At 52.3% G+C, this 9,003-nt stretch overlaps 2 protein-coding genes across 3 annotated transcripts in view; one reads left to right on the forward strand and one right to left on the reverse strand.

The window, feature by feature from the left end:
• ARAF (A-Raf proto-oncogene, serine/threonine kinase) overlaps positions 1 to 5,026 on the forward strand; it is a 14,651-nt gene extending 9,625 nt beyond the window's left edge. Inside the window, exons 11-16 of the mRNA XM_012811318.2 lie at positions 1,800 to 1,976; positions 2,072 to 2,118; positions 2,648 to 2,766; positions 2,946 to 3,077; positions 4,131 to 4,265; positions 4,473 to 5,026. Coding sequence (XP_012666772.1) covers positions 1,800 to 1,976; positions 2,072 to 2,118; positions 2,648 to 2,766; positions 2,946 to 3,077; positions 4,131 to 4,265; positions 4,473 to 4,667 — 805 coding nt within the window. The 3' untranslated portion in view covers positions 4,668 to 5,026. The remainder of the gene's footprint in view (positions 1 to 1,799; positions 1,977 to 2,071; positions 2,119 to 2,647; positions 2,767 to 2,945; positions 3,078 to 4,130; positions 4,266 to 4,472) is intronic.
• The window catches only part of SYN1 (synapsin I), a 52,916-nt gene continuing 48,930 nt past the window's right edge, over positions 5,018 to 9,003 (reverse strand). Inside the window, exons 10-13 of one of the 2 annotated variants that reach the window (XM_003799624.3) lie at positions 8,073 to 8,216; positions 7,668 to 7,755; positions 7,001 to 7,580; positions 5,018 to 6,109 (exon numbers count right to left, since the gene is read on the reverse strand). In XM_003799624.3, coding sequence (XP_003799672.1) covers positions 5,974 to 6,109; positions 7,001 to 7,580; positions 7,668 to 7,755; positions 8,073 to 8,216 — 948 coding nt within the window. In that variant the 3' untranslated portion in view covers positions 5,018 to 5,973. The remainder of the gene's footprint in view (positions 6,110 to 7,000; positions 7,581 to 7,667; positions 7,756 to 8,072; positions 8,217 to 9,003) is intronic. The other variant, XM_003799625.2, reaches the window with a different exon arrangement.

The following is a 9,003-nucleotide window of genomic DNA, read 5'->3' on the forward strand; positions in this document are numbered from 1 at the left end:
TGAGCCCAGGAGTTGGAGGTTGCTGTGAGCTGTGATGCCATAGCACTCTACCCAGGGGGATAGCTTGAGGCTCTGTCTCAAAAAAAAAAAAAATACTTATCCTCACAGTGGATGTCATAGTAAGAAAACCTTTATTCTCAGTTCCTTTCTGTGCAATGGCAATGATTTGAGTACATTGTTACTTTAATATATTTAATATATATTATATATATATATTTTTTGAGACAGAGTTTTACTTTGTCACCCTTGGTAGAGTGGCGTGTCATCATAGCACACAGCAACCTCAAACTCTTGGGCTCAAGTGATTCTCTTGCCTCAGCCCCTAGGTAGCTGGGACTATAGGTGACTGCCAACAATGCCTGGCTAGTTTTTTTAGATACTGGTTGGGGAGGTGTCTCACTTTTGCTCAGGCTAGTCTCAAAGTCCTGAGCTCAAGCAGTCCACCCTCCTTGGCCTCCAAGAGTGCTAGGATTACAGAAATGAGCCACCATGCCTGACCCAGCTTATTAATACTTTATTTTATTTTATGGGTTTTTTTTTTGGGGGGGGGGACAGAGTCTCACTTAGTTGCCCTGGAGTTGAGTGCCATGGCATCATAGCTCACAGCAACCTCAAACTCTTGCTTGGGCTGATGTGATTCTTTTGCCTCAGCCTCCCTAGTAGCTGGGACTACAGGCACCCGCCATAACACCTGGCTGTTTTTTAGAGACAGGGTCTCACTCTTGCTCAGGCTGGTCTTGAACTCCTGAGCTCAAGTGATCCACCTGCCTTGGCCTTCCAGAATGCTGGGATTGTAGGTGTGAGCCACCGTGCCCGGCCCTTATTAATATTTTAACCATATTCTAATCACTATTACGAATCCTCGTGTGCTCTCTTATCCTTTTGGATGTGAGCACAACTTCAGAGCATCATTGGTGTTATTTGCATTTGTGTTACCATTATACTTGTGGTTAATACTTTCATAAGGAATGAAGGTTTTCTCATAAACAAGGGTGAAACAATTCGTACATGACAGAGTTTCCATGGGATATACCCAGGCACCCAGGACCAGTAACAGTAAGGGCAGTGACATTTTCTGAGCATTTACTATGCGTTCAGCACTGTTCTAAGCATCTTCCCATTATTTACTCTCTCCTCTTGACATCTCTATAATATAGCTAATATAATTATCACAATTTTACAGTTGAGGAACATGAATGCCAGAGAGGTGAAATGTCCCATAAAAGGTTGCATGGCAAGTAACCAGTAAAACCTCAATTCGAACACAGGATGTGACATGCGTCCAGACTCCAAGCTGTCTACCTCTAAGCTTCTTAGGGTGATTAACAAGCTATAGTCATGCTATAGTCATCATATGTCACCAGTATTTTTATCCTGCATTTATCAATATTATGTTGATAATATCACTGAAGAAGGTTGATATTATACTTTCTCATCTGTAAAATGGTCACAGGCCCAGGTAATGGTCTAAGTCAGAGTTAGGGAGATTAGAGATGATTAGAGATGTTACTAGTAGACAGAGAGGTTGGAGGCAGCAATCTTTCTATCCTGCTTATTTTGGGACATTCAGACGAGGAAGCTCCAGATATAAATAAGCCTTCAGCGGAGAATCATAGTCCAGCAAACATATCTCACAAATTCATGGAATCTGGCAATAGTCTGGTCCCTAGTGCCCCAAAAGACAGGGTGAAAATGAATGACAGAGGAAGCCAAGAACAGTACCATTCCTGATGCTCAGTAAGTGAATGACAGTTGCTGGTTTTCCTCCCCACCCCTGACACTGCCCTGTCTACCTGCAGGAAGACACGACACGTCAACATTTTGCTGTTTATGGGCTTTATGACCCGGCCAGGATTTGCCATCATCACACAGTGGTGCGAGGGCTCCAGCCTCTACCACCACCTGCACGTGGCCGACACACGATTTGACATGGTCCAGCTCATCGACGTGGCCCGTCAGACTGCCCAGGGCATGGAGTGAGCCTCCCGTCCTGGGGAGCAAGCGGGAGGGGGAAAAGGGTGGGGGAGATAAGGTAGCCCCCAGCCAATTCGCCACTGCCTCCACCCCACAGCTACCTCCATGCCAAGAACATCATCCACCGAGATCTCAAGTCTAACAGTATCTACCTGTCCCTGGGCTGGGATTGGGGTGGGAGCATCAAACAGGGTGAGACCTTAGAGAGATGACACTTATGGGAGCTTCTGAGGATGAAGAGGGAGAGGGTATGTGTCACATGACTCCTTGCCAGATGGCGAAGCTATAGCTGGTTAGGGAACCTTAGTGGGGGCCTCTTGGTTAGTAGTCAGAGGTGTAGCTGGTTCAGGTTCTCTTTTGGGGGACTCTGGTCAGGCTCTGAGGTGTGGCAATTGTAGAGAAGCATTATGGGGCTTCCTCATCAGCATCTGCAGTATGGTGAGTTTGGGTACCACTAGAGGGGCTTCCTGGTCAGGAGTCACATTGGGCCCAAGTGTGGAGGGCATTAGTTGGATTTCCCCATCGAAGTCAAGGTTGTGGAGAGTTTGTGTAACACTGGGAAGCTTCTGGTCAGAGAGGCATGACTGTTGTTGGGGTCATTAATGGGAACTTCTCAGTCAGGGTGAGAAGTATGGCTATTAGGAGTCCCTGTAGTGGTCCTTGACCTTGGCAGACATCTTCTTACATGAGGGGCTCACAGTGAAGATCGGCGACTTTGGCCTGGCCACAGTGAAGACACGATGGAGTGGGGCCCAGCCCTTGGAACAGCCCTCAGGCTCTGTGCTATGGATGGTGAGTTGGGCCAGGCTAGACAGAGGCCACTTGGGGACATGGGCTGAGCGGGAACAGGGATGCCTGTGTCAGATGTGGGCAGCTGTGATTTGTGCCCAGTGCAGCCAGTGGGATCTGAGCCTATGGGCCAGCCATCTGCTGACCCCTGTGATCCCTGTCCATGGTCTGGCTTATCATAGGCAGCTGAGGTGATCCGTATGCAGGACCCGAACCCCTACAGCTTCCAATCGGATGTCTATGCCTACGGGGTTGTGCTCTACGAGCTTATGACCGGCTCACTCCCCTACAGCCACATTGGCTGCCGTGACCAGGTGAGTCACACACCTTACCCACACTTCCCCAGGCTATAGGATCCCCTTAGGCCTCCACACAGTTCAGAATCCCCTGAAACCTTGTAGGCCTGCAAATACCCAGAAGCCCTCTGGACCCCTAGATACCTATAGTCCTCTGCTCTGGATATGCAAAATCCCCCAAATCCCCAAAGCCCAGAATCCTATTTCTCCCAGAAACAGAATCCCTTTGTACTTCCAGAATATTCACAGATACCCACAATTATGCAGGGCTTGAGTATCCGACAGGCTTCAGGGACCTGGTATCTATAATACTGTAGGCCCCAAACTCTCAACAGTTCTCCCAGTTCAGGGTCCAGAACCTCCCAGACCTTCAGAAACTCTGGATTCTCTATGCTCCAGATAGCAACTCTTTGACCCCTGGACATTCACAGTTCTACAGACCACATGGACTCATAGACTTCTAGGTCCCAGAACCCCAAAGAAATGCAAGTTCCTTCTAGACTCAGAACTCCATATTTCCCTGAGACCTAGTACTTTCCAGGTTCTCTATCCCCCCTAGAAACATGTGAACCCATAATCCTCTGGGCCCTAGATACTTACAGTCCTTAAAACTCCAACTTAAATCTATCCTATAAGCAGAGAATCCTCCCAAGTCCTCAGAGACTCAGAATCTTCTGGGCCCCAATACATACAGTATCTCAGTTCCTCAAAAATGAGCCTCCAGGCTCAGTGCCCATAGTAACAGTGGTTACGGCGCCAGCTACATACACCAAAGGTGGCGTGTACAAACCCAGCCCAGGCCAGCTAAACAACAATGACAACTGCAACCAAAAATAGGCATTGTAGCAGGCACCTATAGTCCCAGCTACTTGGGAGGCTGAGGCAAGAGAATCACTTAAGCCCAAGAGTTTGAGGTTGCTGTGAGCTGTGACATCACAGCACTCTGCCGACGGCTATATAGTGAGACACTGTCTCAAAAGAAAAGTATGAGCCTCCTAAGTCCTTCAAAACCAAGAATTCCCTGGGCCTCCCAGCCCCAGCCCCCAGATCAACCTCTTCCTCTCCTGACAGATTATCTTTATGGTGGGCCGTGGCTATCTGTCCCCGGACCTCAGCAAAATCTCCAGCAACTGCCCCAAGGCGATGCGGCGCCTGCTGTCTGACTGCCTCAAGTTCCAGCGGGAGGAGCGACCCCTCTTTCCCCAGGTGGCTGGGTAGGAGGGTTGGATACCTTGGGTGGGGGACTCTGAGATGGAGGCAGCTGTGAATGTGAACTGTGTTTAAAGCTCTGAGGTGTACAGTTTGTGTGTGTGTGTGTGTGTGTGTATGTGTGTTTCCCCATTAGGATGGGGTCTGGGGTTGGGATGCCCATGGGGCTGTTGGACACCCCTCATTACCTCCACCTGCCCCCAGATCCTGGCCACAATTGAGCTGCTGCAACGGTCACTCCCCAAGATTGAGCGGAGTGCCTCCGAACCCTCCTTGCACCGCACCCAGGCTGATGAGTTGCCTGCCTGTCTGCTCAGCGCAGCCCGCCACGAGGGAGCCAATCTCAGCCTGCCACGCCAAGGAGCCTTGCCCACCACCAATGTTCCGTCTCTGCCCTGACACTGCCTCAGGATCCCCCATTCCCTACCCTGGGATATGAGGGGGTCCCCATGTGCTTTTCCAGTTCCCCTGGAATTGGGAGACCCCCCACCCCCAAAGACCAAGACTCCTGCCTCCTCCGCAATTTGGTTTCCTCTTGGCTTTGGAGATACTTCTAAATTTTGGGAGCTCCTCCATTTGCAATGGCTGGGATTTGTGGCAAGGATTCCGCTCACTCTGGAATTTGTGCCTAATGTGCCTTCCACTGGATTTTGGGGTTCCCAGCACCCCGTGTGGATTTTGGGGTCCCTGTTGTGTTTTCCCCCACCATTCAAGGACTCCCCTCTTTCTTCACCAAGAAGCACAGAATTCTGCTGGGCCTTTGCTTGTTTATTTTGTTTCCCGACTCTTCTCTTGGGGTTCAGAGCCACTAGGGGGTAAGGGTAAGTCCAGGCAAGGAGTGGAGGTCAGGGGGAGGTGCAGACCACACAGCGTCACTGCACGCGTCACCACAGGCGGCACAATGAACGAGGACCACATATGCCAAGCACGGCACAAGAGGAGGCCACGTCAGTCACAGACACAGACATCACGGCAAAGATGGAGAAGTGGGAGACCACTGGCCTCCTATGTGCAAAGGATTCTGGGAGGATATTTGTAGTTTGCATATTTAAAGACAGCTGTCAGAGGCAGGGAAACTGGGGAGGGGATCCCTGGGGGACCAAAGGGTCCTGGAAGTGAGAAGAGCTCCCAAGGTAGGTTTGAGGGGTGTGGGCAAAGGGAAATCTTTGTAGGGCTGGGTGGCATTTGAGAGATGGATCTCCAGAGAGTGAGAATGGGCTCAAAGTTAGGAGTTTCTTGAGGATTTGGAAAATTTTGATGGGGAAGAAGGGGGGCCGGAGAGATTCAGGACCAGGAACAGAGTTTTCCAGGAACTTGAGCATTCCAAGAGGGAATTCAGTGGTATTAGGGGCCAGAAATGGGTTGCCTGGTATTTGGGAGCTTCTGGGAAGGAAAGCGCCCTGGGGAGGGGGGTGACCAGGAGCAGAGGTCTTCAGGAATTTGGAGGTTCTAAAACTGACAAATAGATCTTGAGGTGACCAGGAGTGGGGTTCTGAAAGCACTTCGGGATTCCAAATGTGAGAATTGGATTTAGGACCAGGAGTGAAGTTCCACAGGGGACTTGGAGATCTTGAGGAATGAGAAGTGGGACCTTAGAACACCAGCAGAGGAGTTCTCAAGAGATCTGGATATTCCAAAAGTGAGAAATGGATTCAGGGCCCAGAGAGGGTTTGCCCAGGGATTGGGGGGTTCTCAGGGTGGGGTGTCAGTCGGAGAAGAGGCTGGCGAAAGACTTCCTCAGGCTGCGGATGGTCTCAGCTTTCACCTCGTCCTGGCTAAGGCTGGGCCTGGGCGGGGCTGGCTCTGGAAGGTTGAAGGCATTGGTCAGAGACTGGGATTTGCTAGAGAGAGACAAGGTGGAGGCGTGGGAGGAAGGGGGGGAAGAGGAAGGAGAGGAAGGGGAGAGAAACACAGTGTTACCCCAGGCCCGGCCCCAGCCCTGCCCCTCTGATCCTGGGGCTGTGCCTGTGACCATCCCACCCACTACCAAGTGCCAAGACGCTGACAGGTCCTCAGGGCTGGAAGGATTCAGATAAAGTGGGTGGAGTCCTGGGCCAGAGGTGGGATCTGGGACAGGCTGGGGAAACTTAGAACCGAGATGAAGTGTGGGATTAATGGGAAGAGTCCTAGGCAGAATTTTCTCTTTGCGTTCTAGTTTGGTACAAACGGGAAGATGAGTAGGCAAGTTTCCAGTCTAAAGGCCAGGGAGGGACTTGAGCCAAGTCAACATAAGTGGGAGCAGCTAGGTGGGGCAAGGACTTTTGAGCTGGGGGTGGGGATGGGGGTTAGAATGAACGAGAAGGGGCGGGGAGAGAATGATTTGGGAAGAGATTGAGATGGGTCAGAAGGTTCTGGGGATGGACTAGAGAAGAGCCCAGACTGCTGGGAAAAGTATGAGGTTGAACTGGGAGGAGTGAAGTGACAGGAGTTCGGGGAATGGGCTGGGCGGGACTGAAGGTGGGTCAGCAAGGTGTCTGCAGTGGGCAGAGAGGCCCCAGAGGTGGAGACTTTCCCAGGGCCAGTGGGGAGGAACCCAAACCAAATTGGAGCCTCCGGGATTCCGGAACCAAATGGCTGGGCTGGGGGGGCGGAGGAAAGCTTGGGAGCAGGCGGCAGGGCTGTAGAGTTTTGAGACCCCTGGATCTGACATGCACAGGAGATGTGGCCGCCCTATGGGGCTGGAGCCCACTTTGGGAGCAGTAACTCGAGGGCTGCTGTAGGTGTCCTCTTACTTGAGCTGGGGGTGCGGGGGTCCCCCGGCAGCAGCGGTGGCGGGTGGCGGCACGTCCTGGCTGGGTTTCTGGGCCAGCTGTGGCTTGGCGGGACGTCCAGCGGGGCCCGGGCCACTGGGCCGAGGCTGCTGCGTGGTGGGTGGCCCAGTGCGGGGCATGGGACCAGCCTGGCTGGCCTGGCGTGTGGGGCCAGCAGGGCCGGGGGGTTTCTGGGGCGGGCCCTGGCGCTGCTGCCCACCCGGTGGGGCCCCGGAGGCTTTTGCAGGAGCCTGACCGGACACAGATGTCTGACGGGTAGCCTGTGGGGGGCCCGCCTGGCGCTGAGGAGACACGGAGGCAGGCGGGCGGGTGGCTGGAGGCGCCCCAGGACCTCCCGCTACTGGCCGGGATTGGCGGCCTTGACCCTGGGTCTGGGACACAGGCTGCTGGGGCGCTGATGTGGGACTTGGTAGGCGCTGGGGCAGGGGGCTTCCAGCTGGGGGTCCAAGGCCTGAAAGGTGCTGCTGGCCCTGTGGGGGCGGGCGCTGTTGCAGTGGGGGTCCCTGGCGCTGGGGGCCTGGGCCGGGCTGTGGAGGGCCACCTGGGGGACAGAGAGAGAACACACGTGAGAGTGAGCAAGTTAAGTGGTGGCAGGCCGCGGGATGAAGAAAGCCGGCCCCCCACTTACCCTGTGGTGGGGGTCGTTGCTGAGCTGGGGGCCCTGAGGGCTGCTGGGAGGTCTGACGGCCCAAGGGCAGGGCCCCTGGGGATGGTGTCTGTGGCAGAGGCATTGAACAGGAGAGGTTAAAAATAGTGACCAGCCAGTGAAACATCAGCCAGTTACAATGACACAGGTTCCCTGTGTGCTGGGTATGCCCCATTTGTTGTATAGCTGAGGGGACCTCGGTTTGTGGGGTGGAGGACTTGCTCCCAGGGGAGGGGTTAGTAAGGCACTCAGGGAAGTTGGAGCAGCAGCTGTTTCCAAACATTTCTGGTTTCTAAACATTTAGCAACTGCAGACAAATGTGCACAAGAGCGATGCTATTAGCCGAATGGTTATCTGCTCCCTGGTGGGCATGACCAAGGGCCTGACCTGGCTGTGGACCCTGCCAGGGGAGGCATCCCGCTGTCGCTGCCGGGGCAGGGCCTGAGCCATCTTGTTGACCACGAGCTCTACGATAAGCTGCTTGTCTTCATCCTGGTGGTCCCCAATGAGTGGCATGGAGGAGCCCACCACCTGGGGAAGGGAGAGAGGGAGCCAGTGAGAGGGAGGCAGGATGTGCGCCTGAGGGGCAGTAACAACGTGGAAGCAGCTCCAGTTTATAAGAAGCAGAGAGGTTTCTCTCTTCCAAAATACCTTACAGCGTATAAGGTACTTCAGAACAAAGGTCAGCAAATAAGGCCCATGGGCCAAATCTGGCCCATCACCTGTTTTTGTATGTATGGCCCATGAGCTGGGGATGGAGTTTTTATTTTATAACAGTTGAAAAAAATCAAAAGATTTCAGGACATGTGAAACGTGTTATAATGAAACATGTTTTCACATGTGAAAACAATCTGAAACTTAAATTTCAGTTCCATACACTAAGTTTTATAAGAACACAGCTACAACTTGGAGGATATTTGTTTTTATCTTGGTTATTACCTATCTTTGTTCAATTTCTCAAAGGCATAGTCTCTGCAATTGTGATAAAGGAGAACACAGGCAAAGTGTTCATGGCTCAACAATATTATCAAGTAGCTGTGGATACCAATAATGAATGAGATACAACCCCATTCCTGATTGATGCAGTCTCAAAGGGAGTAATAAGAAAGGAGAAATAAATCTTATACTTAGTGATCCTGAGAAAGCAGCAGGCAGCTGCAGAAAAACTTCTCCTCCTTTAAAGATAAGAACAAACTTTACACTGAGCTAAAATAACCTTGAAAAGCAAGAAAAAAAAAAAAAGGCTCGGCGCCTGTGGCTCAAGCGGCTAAGGCGCCAGCCACATACACCTAAGGTGGCGGGTTCGAATCCCCAGCCC

This window comes from Otolemur garnettii, unplaced genomic scaffold, assembly GCF_000181295.1.
Source record: "Otolemur garnettii isolate 467f Iridium unplaced genomic scaffold, OtoGar3 scaffold00153, whole genome shotgun sequence".
NCBI lineage: Eukaryota > Metazoa > Chordata > Mammalia > Primates > Galagidae > Otolemur > Otolemur garnettii.